At 34.9% G+C, this 19,370-nt stretch overlaps 1 protein-coding gene across 4 annotated transcripts in view; it reads right to left on the bottom strand.

The window, feature by feature from the left end:
- Positions 1-978: 978 nt before the first annotated feature.
- The window catches only part of esyt1b (extended synaptotagmin-like protein 1b), a 56,745-nt gene continuing 38,353 nt past the window's right edge, over positions 979-19,370 (bottom strand). For all 4 annotated transcript variants that reach the window (XM_067460429.1, XM_067460430.1, XM_067460428.1 and 1 more), the window contains 21 exons: positions 15,375-15,470; positions 15,202-15,273; positions 15,039-15,125; positions 13,926-14,072; positions 13,661-13,824; positions 13,454-13,571; positions 12,274-12,386; positions 12,031-12,139; positions 11,722-11,898; positions 11,199-11,281; positions 9,941-9,989; positions 9,759-9,848; positions 9,571-9,666; positions 8,720-8,791; positions 8,511-8,597; positions 5,537-5,683; positions 3,724-3,863; positions 3,436-3,567; positions 3,012-3,120; positions 1,584-1,633; positions 979-1,406 (listed from right to left, as the gene is read on the bottom strand). In XM_067460429.1, coding sequence (XP_067316530.1) covers positions 1,379-1,406; positions 1,584-1,633; positions 3,012-3,120; positions 3,436-3,567; positions 3,724-3,863; positions 5,537-5,683; positions 8,511-8,597; positions 8,720-8,791; positions 9,571-9,666; positions 9,759-9,848; positions 9,941-9,989; positions 11,199-11,281; positions 11,722-11,898; positions 12,031-12,139; positions 12,274-12,386; positions 13,454-13,571; positions 13,661-13,824; positions 13,926-14,072; positions 15,039-15,125; positions 15,202-15,273; positions 15,375-15,470 — 2,166 coding nt within the window. In that variant the 3' untranslated portion in view covers positions 979-1,378. The remainder of the gene's footprint in view (positions 1,407-1,583; positions 1,634-3,011; positions 3,121-3,435; positions 3,568-3,723; positions 3,864-5,536; positions 5,684-8,510; positions 8,598-8,719; positions 8,792-9,570; positions 9,667-9,758; positions 9,849-9,940; positions 9,990-11,198; positions 11,282-11,721; positions 11,899-12,030; positions 12,140-12,273; positions 12,387-13,453; positions 13,572-13,660; positions 13,825-13,925; positions 14,073-15,038; positions 15,126-15,201; positions 15,274-15,374; positions 15,471-19,370) is intronic.

The raw sequence follows: 19,370 nt of genomic DNA, 5'->3' as shown, positions 1-19,370 counted from the left end.
TTAACGCGGCTGTATTCTTTGGTATTTATCGACTTGCATATCTTAACACATTATAAAGCATGTTAAATGTAGAATATGAGAATTGTGGTAATAAAAGTAACATGGACATAGTAACAAATGGAATGAATACAAAGTAAATGGGAAACAAATACTGACTACTATTTAAAAGTTTGGGGGTGGTAAGATGTTTTTAAAAGGTTTCGTACACTCCAAAGCATTTATTTGCTCAAATTAAAACTCAAAAGTTAATTTATTTGAAATATAAATCTTATTACATTATAAATGTCTTCTGACCAGTTAAATCTTACTGACTCCAAACGTTTAAAAGGTTGTGTGTGTGTATGGAGAAAGCATATTTTAAACATAAAACCATCATGAAAACACAAAGAATGAAAAAGAAAAAAAGCACATGACACTGCGTTTGCTTTTGGTCTAGATCTGAGTACATGAACTAATAAAGGCTCATGTCTTTTACAGTTGTTCACCATTACTGTTCCTGTAATATTCAAATTAATTTTTGTAGATTTGTAGAGGAGTCCAATCCGTCGACTGAAGTGATTGTGAACAAATAAACATGGTGTACAAAAATCTCCAAACCGCCAAAAAGAGAGCCCGAGCAGCTCAATGCAGTAGACTTTCTGACACACAAGCAGAAATGTGCACTGGAAATGTTAATGTCCTGACCATTTCTGATCTATGATCTATGACATTTGCAGATCTGGAAGTTCATTTGATGTTTTTCTTAGCCAAGTGGGAACCCTATGTATATAGACCGGCAGTTTTTGGCAACATAAATGACTAAAAAAAAGTTGCAAGCCTAAAATGTAACAAGCATCAATAACAGTATGTGTATTAAGCATCACAATAAACTACAGAAGCAACGTCGATGTGTTACCAGCAGCTATTTACAACACTACGGCGGTGGAGATCTGCAAAGTGAACACCATTAAAGTCTTCTGAGATAGTTTTAGGTGATGATATGTAGTCTTTCTAACCGGCTGTCTAAACAAAACCACTTTTGCTCAAAGTTCTGTCAATTATACACTTAAAATGAACCCATTTTAAAACGCTTTTCCTTCTAAATGTAACACGAATGAAACATCCTGCAACCGGCACAGGAAGACGAGACCTATCCTGACAGCATTCCCTCATCTGATATACATCCGTTCTGGCATCTGATATAATATTCTAACCTTGATTTGTCAATGCAACAATATGTTCAAGCCACAAGGATCATTCATATTCCTCATATGAACTAGTCACTCAGAACTCGTGTCGATAAATAGACGTTGTGTAGTTATAAAGAGAGAAGGCAGGGAAGCATGAGCAGTGAAGTTGACCTGATGAACTTCAGGAAGAGATGTAAGGTGTCCTGGGATCAGTTCTGCTCTTCTTTCAGATCAAACCTGACGGAGGAAGACAGTAAAAACTATTCCATGAACAGTTCATCCAAAAATAAGCCTTCCATTATTGAACAAGTTAAACGGATATCAGAACACATTAAATCAAAGATACATACAATATAACCTAACCCTTAGTAAAAAATATTAGTATGTTTGTGCATTAACTTTCCCAAAACTCACCATTCTGAGACTCCGGAGAGAAAGTCAACGTGTCCCAGGTCTATCTGCACCTACAAGAGTAAACCAACAACACATCAAACACTAAAATATACAGTAGCAAATTAAATATTACATTTAATAAACATTTCTTTATATTAATAATTCAATCATGAAAAGTAAATTTATATATATTTATATTTCAATTATATTTATCAAATAAAAATTATATACATTTTATTTTTTACTAATTTAAACGAACAAATACTACATTTAATTTAATATATTTTGAGGCACTTAGTAATAAGACATGCTGAAAAACCTCAATCAACAATACATTAAATACTAAAATAAAATATTACATTCAATAAATATTACTAAATCAAATGTGAAAAGTACATTTATTTGTATTTAAAAAAAATATGTAAATTTGATAAAAATTATAATATTTAATTTTATAAGTATTTAAATTATATGAATCAAATAAAATATACACATTGTTTATTCTATATATTTTTGTAAATTAATTAATATAAATTAAATACATTTTATGAAATAAATAAATTCTGTATTTAGTTAATGGCAAAGTCAATAGGACACTGAAAAAAAGAATAAATCAACAATAAAATAAAACACCAAAATTATCATCATTACTAGATCATAAAATATATTATTACTTTATTATATAGAAAAAAAGGCATCCCTATAAAATATATAATCATTTCATACATTTTTATTTATCCATTGTTCTATCCATCCCTATAAAATATATAATTACTTTATAAATACATTTTATTTATCTATTGTTCTATCCATATCGATAAAATATATAATTACTTTATAAATACATTTTATTTATCTATTGTTCTATCCATATCGATAAAATATATAATTTTATAATACTTTTTGTATCTATTGTTCTATCCATACATATCTATAAAATATATAATTATTTTATATTTTTTAATTAATTGTTCTATCCATTTCTATAAAATATATAATTATTTTATATTTTTTAATTAATTGTTCTATCCATTTCTATAAAATATATAATTTTATAATACATTTTTTTTATTATCCATCCATCCCTATAAAATATATAATTATTTTATAATTTTTTAATTAATTGTTCTTTCCATATCTATAAAATATATAATTATTTTATTATTTATTTATTTTTTATCTATCATTCTATACATCTATCAATATCTATAAAATATATAATTATAATACTTTTTTTTTTATCCATCCATCCCTATAAAATATATAATTTATAATTAAAATTTGATCTATTGTTCCATCCATCCATCCCGATGTTACGCACACTTATTTTGTTAGGATGTTTAGATACTTTTAACAGACAATGAGACAAAAACACATATTGAGTATGAACATGTGTGAGATTTGTGCCGAATATTCCTGAAGAGCTGAAGCAAACCAATGCGGACTGACCTGGCCGATCACGTCTTTGTCTCGATTCATGAAGGACGAGGATGCGTTTTTCACACAGACGCTGAGCTCTCGTCTCCGAGCGTCCTCTGCACTCATATCAAACTCAAACCTACGGAAGAACAGTCCAGATTATGACACACACTGGTTCAAGGACTTGTAAGACCACTTCACATCTCAGACAGAACATGCAAGTACATTTGAGAACATAAGACGGACACGACACAATGTTTAAAGATGAATCAGACATCACTTTATGGAACTAAAGAAGGATCATATTCATACACCATGGTATTTAAATTGTAAAAACCAAGCTATTACTATGGCACATAGTCTGCTGAACAGATTACGATTCACTTAAATGTCGTCTTCTCTTACTCATGAACAACAAACACACACACACACACACACACACACGTCTCCAAACCTTTCATTGAACTCTGGGTTCAGGTTTTTCTTCTTCACACTCGTCTTTCTTTTCGTGGCCTTGCTTTTATCTGGCAGCAGAATGAGGGAGACGTAGGTGTCTAAACTGTCCTTAGATGATGTAACCAGACCCCTGAAAACACAAAAACACAACTTCCTCACTTTACCTCAAACTTTAGACTAGCACAGGCAACTTATAAACTTGAATAAACTTGGTTCTTGGTTACTCATGCCAACATTATACACCATATACAATATAGGCATGAATACAATCCACACGTAGCCAGACCTGCATGCATGGATGATCACTGTGAGCTGTTTCTGGAAGGAAAGCGAGATTTTGATCTGTCCTGTGGTGGCTGTTTGCTTATTACTCAAAACAGGACCTGAACCCATGGCTACTAATGCTGCCATTTTTGAATCCAAGATCTGGAGAAAACAGAACAGATAGTTAGAGCAGGGGTTTTCAAACTGGGGTCCGGGGACCCCCAGGGGTCCTCAAGAAGGTTTAAGGGGTCCCCAGAGAAATTTCAGAGAATACAAATACAAAGCAAAAATGGATAAAGTCTACCAAACATTCTAACCGTTTCATTTCTAAATGTTTCTTACCTTTCTTATCGTATTTTCCATAATTGTGTTTGCTTTGTATCTTTCTAGTGAGTTCGTACTATAGTCCCCTTTATCTTGCTCACTGGGGTTAAAGGGTTAGTTCACCCAAAAATCAAATGATTTTATTAATTACTCACCCTCATGTCGTTGGACACCTGTAACACCTTCGTTCATCTTCAGAACACAAATGAAGATATTTTTGTTGAAAGCTGATGGCTGAGAAAGGCTTCAGAAAGGCCTCCATTGGCATTCAGTACATTCCCACTGACCCACTCACAAGACCCATAAAGGCACTAAAGACGTCGTTACAAAGTCCATCTCTCTACAGTGGCTGTACAATAATTTTTCGAAGCGACGAGAATAGTTTTTGTGCGCAAAAAAATCTAAATAATGACTTTATCCACCAAGTTATTATCTTCCGTGTAGGTCTCTGACGTAAACTCACCTGGAACTCACACGATAGCGGCGCTCCTCCTCTTCCGGGTCATAAGCTGCGTCATATTCTCGCGCATGCGTCGAGTTCACGTCAATAATTTGGTGGATTCAATCGTTATTTTGATTTTTGTGCGCACAATAACTATTTGTCACATTGTAACATTATTGTACAGCCTGTCAACTACTAGCCCTAAACAATAGCTTCTCGGGGGGTTCTCAGGGGAAAAAAATGGTGTTTAGGGGTATAATGTGTATTATTTTGGCAAGGTTGACTGCTAAAATTCACACTCATGGGTCTATATATCTCAATAGTCACTTCAACCCGCGGACATAGAAAACAACCGCGGAAAAAAACGTGGACATGGCAACACAGTGCAGTTGAGCTCTGTTGACATTTGACAACTAACGTTATGCGTCGCTTCGTTGCTCTGATTGGTTGTAGGTCTGTCCAATTGATGTCTTTCCTGGTTGGGTTGAAACACACCTCATAATCACAGCCCATTGGAGCAGTTTCAGACTCATATTCTGACTAGAATTGAGTATGACCGCGTCAGGCTAATCTAAAGCCTTTCTCAGCCATCAGCTTTCAACAAAAATATCTTAATTTGTGTTCCGAAGGTGTTACGGGTGTCCAATGACATGAAGGTGAGTAATTAATGAAATCAATTAAATTTTTGGGTGAACTAATCCTTTAACATACTGCGTTAAGAACCCCAGTGAGCAAGATAAAGGGGGTTATATAATGCTTATATAAATCATTTGTGATTATTAAGTATAGCCGATTTAAGTTTGGAAATTATTAGTTGTATTTATAATGTCACACTTACTAATAAACTAACAGTTTAAATGTTTTAATACATAAACATAGATGGGTTTTAGGAAAGGGGTCCCTCATAAAAGGTTTATCATGTTTGGGGGTCCTTGGCATCATAAAGTTTGAAAACCCCTGAGTTAGAGCATTGCGACTTGTCTTCATGTATACTATTATTTCTTAACTACCCGAGTAGTTTAAACAAAACATCTTGTGCTCAGAAGCAGTGACGTTAACACTGACTAACCTTCAGCTGTGCCCTGAGAAGAATCTGGCTCTGTGGTAAAGCTCCATCCAGATCGAGCCATTGGTCCATCAGTAGATCTGGTTTTGAAAGCAGCTCTCTAATTGGTAGAACCAACGAGCCAATGGGTTGATCCCAGGCACTTGAGAACTGCACAATGACAATAGATTCAAAGTGAGTATGAAATCATCATAATTTCTGGCCTAAAGAAAAAAGCAAACGCCATTCTGGTTAACTCTCTCCCCGTCAGTGTTTTTTTTTTTTTTTTAAGTTGCCAGCCACCGCCACGGTTTTTGACCATTTTCACAAAAATGTAATGGCCCATAGAATATTTTGTTTTATGAATATCTGAGCATGCAATATATGAAAAGAAAGAGCTGACCCTCTTCTTTAAAAAAACAAACAAACAAAAAAATACTTTTTTCTAGCTTCATGCATTCCTTTTTTTATCAACACTTGAATATGGGTAAGTTTCATAAAAATAAAAAATTAAAATTAAACAAAAAGCTGAGAAAAATCAATTTTTTGGAACCACATTAGGTGGCCTTAACTACTCTGTACTAACATTGTAATTAATAATTTGATACATTGCACTTATTGTGTACATACATGTTTTTACATTGTACTTACATTTAAAAAAACACCTGCATGTAATTACGTCTGTAATTAATTTCTGTAATTACATTTGTAATTACACAGTTGGCTCTTCCCTTACACCTAACCCTACCCTTAAACTGACCCACACCACCACACCTCTCCCGAACTCTACCCGTATTCCACCTCAATATCAGCAAAGGTGTTTTGCAATACAATTTGAACACAGTAAGTACATTGTATTTATTTTTTGATGTAAGTACATAGTACTTAAGGCCACCTAATATAAAGTGGGGCCAATTTTTTTTGTGAAAGACGATGATGAAACATGGAGTAGATGGAGTCCACCTGTAGCTTCATTCAGTAACATTAGGCAGTTTTGATTTATATGCTGTTTAATGTTGATGATCATGTTATTTTGCATATGCATCTGTTTGCATACGATCGCTTGTTTTATTATCATTATTTGTTTTTTAATTCCTTTGCCCTCAAAAGTTTAAAATATCTTCCCCCTCCATCTTACAGCGACATCTTGGCTGCATCAGAAATTACATACTTTCCTACTGTACAGCAGGCCAAAAACTGAATTCACAGTACTCAATGAGCATTTTAATGAACGCTCAAAAAAATACGGTAAAAGGTTTTTAAAAAAAAGTAAAATACACTTTACTTTAAGTAAAAGTACCATATTTTCCGCACAATAAGACGCACCTTACAATGAATGGCCAATTTTAGAACTGTTTTCATATATAGGGCGCACCAGATTATAAGGCGCATAGAATAGAAGATACTGCAGTCAAACATTTGACTGGGTTTGCTTTATGCCTCCACTAGATGGATCTGTGCTAAAGGGAATGTCAACAAAACAGTCAGATAAAGTCAAACTTAATTAGGCGTTCTGACAACTCCATTCACTCCTGTGGTAACGTCGTTCAAACGTTGATGTGCATATTAACAATATCTCCCAGCCTTGGTAAGCGAGACGGTAGTTTCGTGTGCGGACGTCTTTTCATAAAACGAAAGCACCAAGAAGGACCGCCTCGAAATTCATCAATGTTATGTCCCGTGTTAGCGCTGTGACTGTAGAGGCTTTGTAGTTTACCAATCGTACTGAAACATTTTATTATTATTAAATAGTTTTTATTGGTTTTTTATTGGTTTTGATCCATATATAAGGCGCTCTAGATTATAAGGCGCACTGTCGTTTTTTGAGAAAATTAAAGGCTTTTAAGTGCACATTATAGTATGGAAAATACGGTAGCCTGATGATCTACTACTTCTGATGGGATTCTGAAGTGCGCGATTGACCCTTTACTATCCCATGAGGCCACGGGAGAAGATTTGTGAATGGAGGTTAAGTGACACAACTGACACTGGTAGGTTGCATGTAGTACGCCCGGATTACATTCATGCAATATAGAACATAATTTTTCAGCAGTCGTGAAGAAATTACTCAAAATAAGTATCTACTCAAGAGTGTATGCAGATTTCAGCAGCCTTCTGTGATGACACTGGTGCGAGGGCGGGGCAACCTGTCACTCACATGAGATCCACCAATAGCAAACCACAACCATCCAATCAATTCCCCACGGAAAAAATCAAGTCCTGCCTTAAAAAAAAAAAAAATTCTCATTCGAAAATTCGTTTAACTCGTGTATACGTCACAAAAGGGAAGAAAAGTTCTTTCATTTCATGCCTTTAACAACATTTTTTTTCTGTCTTGCATTGTGCATTCAATAATACAAATGTGCCTTTTTTTCACAATTGCTTCCCTGCCATCCAAAAAAAAAAAAAAAAAAATCAACAATCCATGTATTCACTGTCATACGATAGGGGAGCGCTATGAGACATCTTTTGAAAGAGCAAAGAATCTCCTGATTAAAACACAGGTGAAGTAGAAGCAGAAACAAGCAACATCATATGTATTCATATGTAAAAACACGATTATCAACATTAAACAGCATATAAATCAAAACTGCCTAATATACTAAATACTAAATGAAATGTGGACCCAGGACAATCTACAGAAGTGCTAGCATTAGAAGTGTTTATAGACTGGATCTGGGTTTGATCATCGCTCTGAATCAGATCCAGGCGTAGTCTTTAACAAAAGCATGATTTTCTCAGCTTTTGTTCAAAATGTTGCTTTTATATGAAACAAACCCACACTAACTCCAAGTATTGATGGAAAAAAAAATCATGAATCTAGAATAAAATGTTTTTGTTGGTTTGTTTAAAAGTCTCTTTCTTTCTCCATGTTCAGATACAACAAAATATTCTGAGGGACATACAAAATGTATGAAAATTATCAAAAAAATGCTAGCAACTTCATTTTATTTTTAAATGCTGGCGGGGAGCGAGTTCATTTCTACAATACCCTCACCTTAATGACAAGTGTGTCCTTTTTGGGATCATGAATCAGGAAGTCAAAAGCTTCATTCCAGTGAGGAGAGGTTGAACGATCACACACCTTTATATTAGGGAGAACAGAAATAGGAATTTAAATATATTTGAATCCCTTGTAATATTCAAATATAGTTTAATATATTGCATACAACACTGCAATTGTCATTATTGATCAAAATCTCCTGCCTTGGTTTTGTAAGATGTTCCTCCAAGTACAAGTTCAGCGGCAGCTTTGGGTTCCTTTCCGCTTTTCTTCAACTAGACACCAATATAGCCATTATTACTCACAATGTTTTATTTACAGGTAATTATTATTAACAGAGCTCATGTTACTCTTGTAGTAAAAATTTAATTCCATTTCATTTTCTTTTTGTTTATAGAGTTTGCATTAATAAAGACAATTTCTAATCAAGAGAAATCAATGTTAAGTGGTCTCTTTATTTTTTCCAGAGCTGCTATTATATATATATATATATATATATATATATAAGGGCTGTTCAATATATCGAAATTATCGAAATATCGCAAACGTACATACGGTAATCGCAATGGCTCACAATATCTAAATGATTTTAATAGGCTACTTCAACATTGTGAAAAGTGTACGTTTTAGGTCAGACTGCAGTCTGCAGACGAATTTGCAGTCTCGCGCTGTTTGACACACACCAAAACGTGAATTATTTGTGACACAAATGTTTGCTAAAACACTGCTGGTCACTTTCAGAAGTTGTAGCGATGCTTTCTTATCCCAGAAAGAATGTGAAACATAAATAGTTTCAATATTTTTTTTAATATAATTGAAATAGATTTTACACACTAATTGGAATATCGTATCGAATATCGCATTATTTAACATATCGCATTTTTCTTCAATATCGCACAGCCCTAATTATATATATATATATATATATATATATATATATATATATATATATATATATATATATATATATATATATATATATATATAAAAAATATAAATATATATATAAAAAAAAATCAGAAAAGCATGTGGTTTATTAGTGTGAATGACTCACAGGCAGTTGATGAGCTCTGTCTAAAAGAATGAACAGCAACGCTGCTGACGGCACAGATTTGTTCTGGTAGGACTGAGTGCTTTGCATCTGCATAACCTGATTTAAAACAACAACAGTATTTTAGCATTTAGCCGTTTTTTTGTATGAACAGAATCAAAAGACTCCACATGTCTTCATTTAAGACTGACTTGTTCCAGTCGATCCCGCTGTGTTGCGGTGGGAAGCCATTCCAGGACCAAATGGACTCGACCGTGTTTTATATCATTCAGAGTAAACCACTGGAGAAGAAAAGCCAGCAGAGAAATATTAATGTGCTTATTGTGTTGTGTGATCTTACAAATCAGAGCCAAATGGGCTGGTTGATACTCACTTCATCATTGTACTGGGACCTGATGATGCCTCCGAGTTTGAGCTTGAACCTGAGCATGCATCAAGACAAAATGTAGAGTTTTTTCAAAGGTAATATTTTTAATTATTTGTTACTCATTGTCATGGATCACAAGATGTTATGGGCTAAAACAAACACTTTTTCTATAAAAAGTGTCTTATATAGCTGAAAATCATGATTTCTTGTTGTATTTTTTCTATCATGTATCATTGTGTAATGAAAATATTTTATTTTGCTTTTTTTTGTGAATATTTCATTAATTGTATTTATAAAAGACCTAAATAGTAATTTTCCAAATTCTACAACATAAAATTGTTTAAAAATAACTTATAAAAATGTGGTTATCGCATAAACCGTCACCTGTTACTGTACCATACTTTGCCTTTAAATTAGTGGAATTATCTCCCACAACCATGAAAGACACAGGAAATGATGTCACTTTCCCTCACTAATAAGATCTGAAGCAATGAAAGGTATTGTTACCAATGTTAATTCTACATTACCTAATTTGTCTGTAACAGAGTGGAAAACAATACAATAAAAAGAAAAAAAAGTAACTTGTGTTTGGCAAGCCCTGATTTATTACAATTGAAATCCTTTCTGTTAGTAAACAGTTTTTTGAAATGCTAAATGTATCTCTAATCATGGAATAACTCATTTATACATGGTGTATAACGCAGTCACTCAAAGTCACTTTGGCGGGTTACATTTTATATACAATTCATACATTTTTCAAGGGTAGTGTTTTTAAAACACATTTGAAATAAAGCCACCTCTCAGTACTAAATTGAGTTCTTCATCGCTGCTTATTGCACTTAAACAGTGAAATACACACAAAATAATATCAAAATGCCAGTCCTGGCGAGTATTCACGTAAACACAGTCAGTTCTGTTTTGAGTGAACAGTAGAGAAAGACAACGCATGCGTAACAGTATAATGGATCTGTGCGTCCAGTCTTAAAGTGACAGCAGCCTAATATTCCTGCTGAAAAAAATTATGAGATAATAAAAATATCTATAAAGCAGTTTCCCCCCATGGTATCAATCAAAGTGGCATGTGGCCAGTGAAAATGAGGAGTGGCTAATAACTTTAGAAAACCACTAACCACAGTCACTGGTGAACAAAAAAAAGTTAATGCCAAGCCCTGTATGAGAAATGGACGAAAAACATGCCTAGTTGTTCCATAAACTTTGTTTAATGATGCAAAATAAATTCTTAAGCGATTATAAATGTACTTACCTTCCAAGGAAATCATCAGAGTCAACATCCTTGTCATAGACCTCAAACTTCACATCTAGATTCTGATCAGGACTCAAAATCATCTAGTAAATAAAAAAATAAATCACAACCATTAAGCCCTTTTTAATGTTTTTTTTTTATACAGATAATAATTTCGGTAACACATTAGTATGGGGAACGCATTCGCTATTAACTATGACTTTTGCCTCAATAAACTCATAATTTACTGCTTATTAATAGTTAGTAAGGTAGTTTTAGTAACATTTAAGTTTAGGTATTGGTAGGACTAAGGGATGTAGAATAAGGTCATGCAGAATAAGGCATTAATATGTGATTTATAAGTACTAATAAACAGCCAATATCCTATTAATATGCATGCTAATAAGCAACTAGTTAATAGTTGATAAATGAACCTTAAAATAGTGTTACCATAATTTCAAATATTTAGAAACATTACAGAGTTGAGCATAACTAAAGGAAAAAAAAATTGTCTAATACATTTTCTTTTTTCTTTTATTCTCACCTCATACATCTCATTCCAGGTGGGGTTGAGGTTCTCCTTGATCACATGACTCTTAAAGGTCGTGTCTCCGATTTGGATCTTGACATACGGGTCGCTCTTCCCCTTCACCATCCCACCCATCATGTTGTCCTTCGCAACCAGACCTTGAGCCTCCAAGAGGTGGATCCGCAGCAGCCCCTATGGGACAGATGTTAAACAACCGGATCACATTAGCATTCTTCTAATGTTCCAACATCCATAGACCTACAGCTAAAATCAGAGGGCATGTTGATGCAGGAACCGAAAAGGTCAAGAAAATAACAGACTCACCTTGGTGCCAAAGCTCGGGTCATGGCTAGTCTTTTGGGGTCGTACGTCTGTTGAACTAGAGACTTTTGACTCCTCTGCAGAAACACTGGGAGAAACCTTCTTGTGAGACCTAATTAACATGAAAAAACACACAGACATACAAAAATCTATCTTTATATTCAATCCATTCTTGTTATGATTAATGGCACATTACTTTGTTAATCAGGATTAATCAAAACCATATATATATGTACATAAACTCACTGTTCTGCTGGTTTATCTACATGTTTTTGCTCTTCATGGGCCGATACAATTGTTTTGACTGGTTCCATAAATCCACCCACATTAGTAGTGGAATCAGGAAGTTTCCTGAGATCCTGAATATGAAAAGCAACAATTGAGCAAATCGTTTAAACGTAGCATTTTTTTCCACAAAACAAAAGAAATAAAAGCTGTGGTCACCATTCACTTTCAATAAAACAATAATGTATATTGTAACATTTGATAAAAGAATTTACATTAATAAAATCCAGTTGAAAATCCTGTTTCAGAAATATAACCAATTTAAAAAAAAGAGGTATTAATATTTTGATATAATATAAAAATATAATAAAATGAAACGTTGACATTAAAATACAATGAATAATGCATATATAAATATAATAATAAACAGACCATTAAATTAAATGAATGAATAATTATGTCAACAAATGAAATCTTCAAGCGAGTTATGCTTCACACAAACACGTTTGTGAGACATATGGGGACATTCCATAGACGTAATGGTTTTTATACCATACAAACCGTATTTTCCACCCCCTTACACTGCCACTGTCCCTAAACCTACCCATCACTCACACACACACACACACACACACACAGAGAGACACACACACACACACACTAAACCTACCCATCACACACACACACATACACACACTAAACCTACCCATCACAGGAAACATTCTGCATTTTTACTTTCCAAAAAAAACTCATCCAGTATGATTTATAAGCATTTTGATAAGTGGGGACATGGCCAATGTCCTCATAAGTCACCCTCTCCTTGTAATATCCATGTCATTATACACATTTGTGTCCTCATATGTCACAAAAACATGCCCACACACGCACGTCTGGTTCACTATCTTTGTGGGGACTCGCCATAGAGGTAATGGTTTTTATACCGTACAAACTGTACATTTTATCCCCCTACACTGCCCCTACCCATCACACACACACACACACACACACACACACACACACACACACACACACACACAAAACCTACCCATCCCAGGAAACATTCTGCATTTTTGCTTTCTCAAAAAACTCATCCTGTATGATTTATAAGCCTTTTGAAAAGTGGGGACCGCTGGCTGGTGATCTCAGGTTTTACTATCCTTTTTGTCCCCACAATGTAATATAAACAAGAGCACACACACACCTCAGTGTTGAGCTTTGGTTCCGGTGCAGACGGCGCGTGATGGGCGGCTGTTTGTTTTTGTTGTTCTTCAGGAAGTGGTACAGGTCCTCGTAAAGTACAGGCAGCCAGTTCACTGATCCTGTTGGTCATGAGCACAAACAATCTGATTTAGCTCAAGACAAAATGTTGTGACTTATGAAATCAGTAATCATCACAATAAAATCAAACCCTTTTGTTGGCGGCGTCTTCTTCTCAGGCTCCTTACTGACTGCAGCCTGTGGAAGTTCAGCAGTGACAGATGCTTTTTCTTTATGCTGTTCACCCACCGAACGCTCTTCAACAACAGGCTTCTTAAGATGAAGGACGCTCGGATCCATCCTTGAGTCCAAAATCTGATAATAAAGTAGAGCAAATTAGCTATTTATAAATGTGTTAGGGTCAAGATTTGACGCGCCGATTTGAGAAAAAAAAATCATCAGAATAATCGTTTCACCTTAAGTTGTGCTCTCAGCAGAATTTGACTGTCAGGACCGGCTCCATCCAGACTCAGCCATTGGTCCATCAGTAGATCTGGTTCAGACAGCAGCTCTCTGATTGGTAGAACCACAGAGCCTAAAGGCTGCTCAAAGGCACTTGAAATCTACATCAGGAAAATAAGTGTATATATATATATATATATATATATATATATATATATATATATATATATATATATATATATATATATACACACACACATATGGATAGTAAAATCCATTATCAATGTTTAAATGATTGATTTAAATTCAAATTAAATGATCTAATAAATTTTCATGAATTATACTTATTCTTGTTATTATAAATAATACTTAGATAATTAAATAATATATTCTACTTAATATAAATAACAGGTGCAATGTATTATAAAATAAGCAGGCATAATAATAACAAAATAACAATTAAAATGGTTTAGATAAAAGTTATATTTGAGTAGTCAACATGCCCTAGGGTTTGACATGATATACTCTATTTAGAAGTGCCCCAATTAGGCTTTTTTCAGATATTATTTTTCATGTGGTGTAAGATAACTTTGTGAATGTAAAACGTCTACAAATTTCAAAGATCAAAGAGTTATTGTCTCGTAAAAGAAAGAACCGATTCTGAACTGCCTGAAACGGGTTGTCAGTAATTCCAGTCTCACTTCCTGCACAAACAAACTTAAATTTGTAACGGGTTTGCCTAATGCCCATCTATGGTCTTCATTGGCTGCCCGTGAGTGACGGTAGTTGTAGCTGAGGCCTGGAAGAGTTCGGTTCATGTCAAAAGGACGAGGGCTTGTGCAGGGATTGATACGGTAAAAACGCTGCTGTTCATATCACTGTGTCTCAAGAGCTGAAATGGTAATTAGTGTTTCCTTTCAGACGCGCTGTAAGCGGTAGACCAATCACAACTGGGCCATCTGACCAATCAGAGCAGAGCAGGCTCTCAGAAATCCTTTAATTTGGATCCTTTAACTGTTTCAGACACTGAGGAAAGAGCTGATGCTGCAATGCATATTAGGATCAAATTAAAGTCTTTTTTGACCTTGGAGACTCCAAAACAACATTAGGAACCTGATATACTTCACCTTTATAATAAGAATCTCTTCTCTTGGGTTACGAACCAGAAAGTGAAAAGCTTCACTCCACTGAGGAGACGTGGAGCGGTCACACACCTATGAAGAGACCAGTAAAGAAGTTGCTTAATCTTGAATTATAAACTTAATCTTTACAAAAGGCACAAATACCCACCTTGGTTTTATGAGAAACGTCTCCGAAAACCAGCTCTGCAGCAGCTCTAGGTTCCTTTCCACTCTTCTTCAGCTGCACACATGAAGTGAAAATACTTTGATCACAGCAGTTGATGCCATACAGATCAACCGTACTTGTGTGAAAGCGCTTATTTGTGTGTGTGTAAGGCGTACCGGCAGGTCATGAGCTCTCTCCAACAGGAAGTAGAACAGAGCAGCCGACGGCACAGATTTGTTCTGGAATGAATGTTCGGACTGTAACTGCAGAGCCTGGACATGAAGGAAACAAGAACACAACTCAACATGCAGACTAAGACAGAAATTATAATGCCAAAATTAATTATATCAAAATATATTAACATTAAATACACTAAAAAATAAATACATTAAAATTATACATTTTAATTATTTAATTTTAAAATCAAGTGTACATCACTTTATTTATTTATAAAAAAGCACACTCAAAAAACAGTAAATCAAACATTCACTGTTGTATAAAATATAGGGATGCACCGATATGAAAATTTTGCCCGATACCGATAACACTTTATATTTCAAAGCTGATAACCGATATATTGGCTCATAAATCTAATAACAAATTTTACGAAACTTTGAGACATTACAAAAACAAAAGGCTCGGCATTAAGAGCCATGTCCCGAACACTTCAACAGCAGGGTATATGCAGGAATCCTGAAGTTAATTTCAATACCTTTTTAAGACTTTTTAAAGACCTTCTCAAAATATTTTAAGACCTCATCGCACTTCAAGTTCTAATCGGCAACAAACCTTTAATAAACAGGTGTAGTCGAATGTAGACTTAAAATCTCTATCGTAGGCCAGTTTTGTATTGTTTATATCGCATATCTGTTTTACAACGTACGGAGGGCGACACATCACCTAACTGCGCATTTCGCAAAATACATGACGTCACCCGTAGACAGCGCTCGCCAGGGATGGAAATTAACTTTTTTCAAGGTCTACCACTCAATGTTTTTACCAGCCACTTTTTTATTTTTAACAAATTAATACTACAAGCTCTACAATACTTAAGCAATTTATTTAATCTCAAGTCTCAATGAAATACTGACATTTTCACGATGATTTGTGGTCTTTTATGGCTTCCAGTTTTATGGTTTTTAGTCCCAAGAATGAAACTATTCGTTTTCGCATCTTTGAAGTGTGTTGACAACATACTGAGCAGAACATTGTCAGGAGGGATGCACCAAAATCAAAATTCTTGGCCGAAACAAAAAAAGAAGAAACCAAAGCCGAAAACCGAAAAATAAAATTCAAACTAGAATGTTTAGCTCGACCTCACTCATGTGTACATTAAATAATAATGTACAGGCCTACTGGCCTGCAGAAAGGTACAGAAATTGAATAAAGTAATTAAATGTAAAATAAGTGCATATTTAACTGTTTAAATGAAAGATTAATCCTTATTAAACTTACAAAAGCTATTCAATCAAGAGCATTGATTAATGTCAAACTGAATATAAGGACATCACTCAGGTAGCAGTAAAGGCTACTGCGGCTTTAAGACCTGATGCAGGGATATGCTCGTCTTTCTCGACTGTGCATACCTCTTAAGGCATATTCAGACTATGTCTGCTTGGATACTCATCAAGATGGACATGTTGACATACTTCTTGTGTGAGTTTGTCCGTTTAAGCGCAGGACTTGAAAGAGAACTCAATATTTGCGCGCTGTGAGACGAGCGCGCGCTCTCGGATGATGCACAGCGCCAGATCTTCTCTCAGCGCGCGCGCGAGTCTCACAGCGCGTCTTCACGCGAGTGATGACGGAGAAAACGACTGGTCATATGCGCACATACGGCAGCACTCGCATCCATTGAACAACGTTTACAAAGAGGTGAAACAGCTCGGTAGGTGAAGCGAGTTTACCCGCCACAACTCAGAGTCAGCCGCATTTGGCTGGTGGCGGCGCTAATGTCCATCCCTGGCGCGGCGCTCCGAGCCGATCTCAGACTGAGCACCCTGTTGTTTTTTAATACTTATGGGGATGAAAATAAATATATTCATAAATACTTCTTGGAGTCAAACTCTTTTGACAAAGCTTGAACAAAATACTTTCAAAATTTAAGACTTTATAAAGCCGTGATAAGACTTTTTAATACTTTATAAGGGTCTTAATTTTCCCAAAATTGATTTATCACCTTTTAAGACTTTTCAAGACCCCGCGGATACCCTGAACAGGAAGTACAGTACAGTACAGTAGCCTATTTGACCCAGTGTAACTTTTCACATTCATTTTACACTCCTACAGCCAACTTATATTATTACAAAAAATTTACTTTACAATTAGGTTTAATTTTTGTTATCATTAGTTAATCAACAATGAATGAATAATACTTCTACAGTTATTATTAATCTATGTTAATCTCAACATTTTCAGATCCAAAGGTGTATCTGTTAACATTAGGTAAAGCGCTGTGAATGGACTGTTAATAAACGCAAACATTATTAACTAAGGTTATTGCCCACTGTTTGTTCGTATTAGTTGACGCATTAACAAATGAGACCTTATTTGTAAAATGTTACCAAAAAATTATATTCTAATTATATATATTTAAAAAAAAACAAAATACCTAAATAATAGGGGTGTGCATTGGCACTGCCTTCACGATTCGATTCGATTACGATTCACCAGGTAACGATTCGATTCAATTCGATTCGATTCTACGATGCATTGTGATGCATCAAAATTCTACTGCACACAAAGCAAATTTTTCATCAGTCATGAGGCAATACAAGCAGATATTAAACAACAGATTGTATTGGCTGCTATGCGTCTCCTGTATCTTTGACATAAAAGTTATTAAATAAAATAAAATAATATTGTAATTAAATAAAATTAAATAAAATGCAATTAACCCTTAAATGCATGACTGTTTCACCAAACATTCGTACATATTCAGGTCGTTAGCGACCCGGATCTATATTTAACATGGATAGACCTCTACCTGTCGTGATAATATATAAAACTCCTGATTTTAGAGTAACAGCTACAGAAGAATAAAATAAAACCTATTTCGTTACCTTTTGGAGCTTGGAAGGATTCAGTTTGAGCAGATGTTTAATACCATCATCATATGACCTCGTCAGAGCTCGTTTACCAGTATATTCAGCATCTGCCTCATATTCGCCATCTCCAGCATATTCTCCAAACTCATTTTCAATGTCTTCAAAATCAATATTTTGATCACTGACAGCTTCTTGACCACATCCATCATCAAGAGACAGTGACACTAACATATGATTGTGTTTAGTACTTCTGAAGTAAATCACTAACCCATTTCACGTTTTGCAGATTATAATTGTTTCGTTTTCTGTCAGAGGTAACTGAGTGAAACGTCACTTCATCATTGGGTATCAGACATCGCCACCTTGTGGAATAAAAGTGAATTGCGCCGTTTTTCATCATTATAGATTAATTTATTATTGTGCAAAAAATATATACGAACAATCCTACACACCTCGAGTCGTTAGCGCGTTTTTAATAACCCGTCTATCGCGGTCATCTCCCTCCGCCTCAGACATCTTCCTTGTTGTTGTTGTTATTCTCCCGGAACCGGAAGTATTTGAAACTTCACAACTTTATCGTCCGCCAGAAAATAAACAGTGACATAATCGATTATGGCACTTTGCCGCATCGATGCTGAATCGTTCATGCCCCGCATCGCCGAATCGATTATTGTTGACACCCCTACTAAATAATGCAAACAAGTCATTGGACGGGATAACTTAGGCCGCATATAAAGAATCAACTAGCCTCCGCTCGGACAATAGGGAAATGGTTCTAATCAAACTATATTGTTGAGGAAAGTAATAGGCTACTAGAACAATAAAAGTGCTAGTTATTAATAATAACGTGTTTGTGTTTAAAAAAGTAATTGTAAACATCTTTAATATTTGTCTATTAGTCTATCAAATAACGTTGCTGTGTGAGTGAGAGAGTGCGCTGCAGCTAAAGAGAATAAACAACAGTAAAAGTAATAACAACAGTAATAAGTAAACTGAAGCACTTATTAGAAGGTTAATTAACAACCAAACACATCATATATAAGAACAATCACACACAGGTGCACAAAATCACACACAGGTGAACGTTACGTAGTCAGAAGTCCTGTCTGCCCCTGTTTGAATTTA

Source organism: Pseudorasbora parva, chromosome 12, assembly GCF_024679245.1.
Source record: "Pseudorasbora parva isolate DD20220531a chromosome 12, ASM2467924v1, whole genome shotgun sequence".
NCBI classification, from domain to species: domain Eukaryota; kingdom Metazoa; phylum Chordata; class Actinopteri; order Cypriniformes; family Gobionidae; genus Pseudorasbora; species Pseudorasbora parva.
Note: the sequence above shows the minus strand (reverse complement) of the source record. Positions and strands in the feature narration are given on the sequence as shown.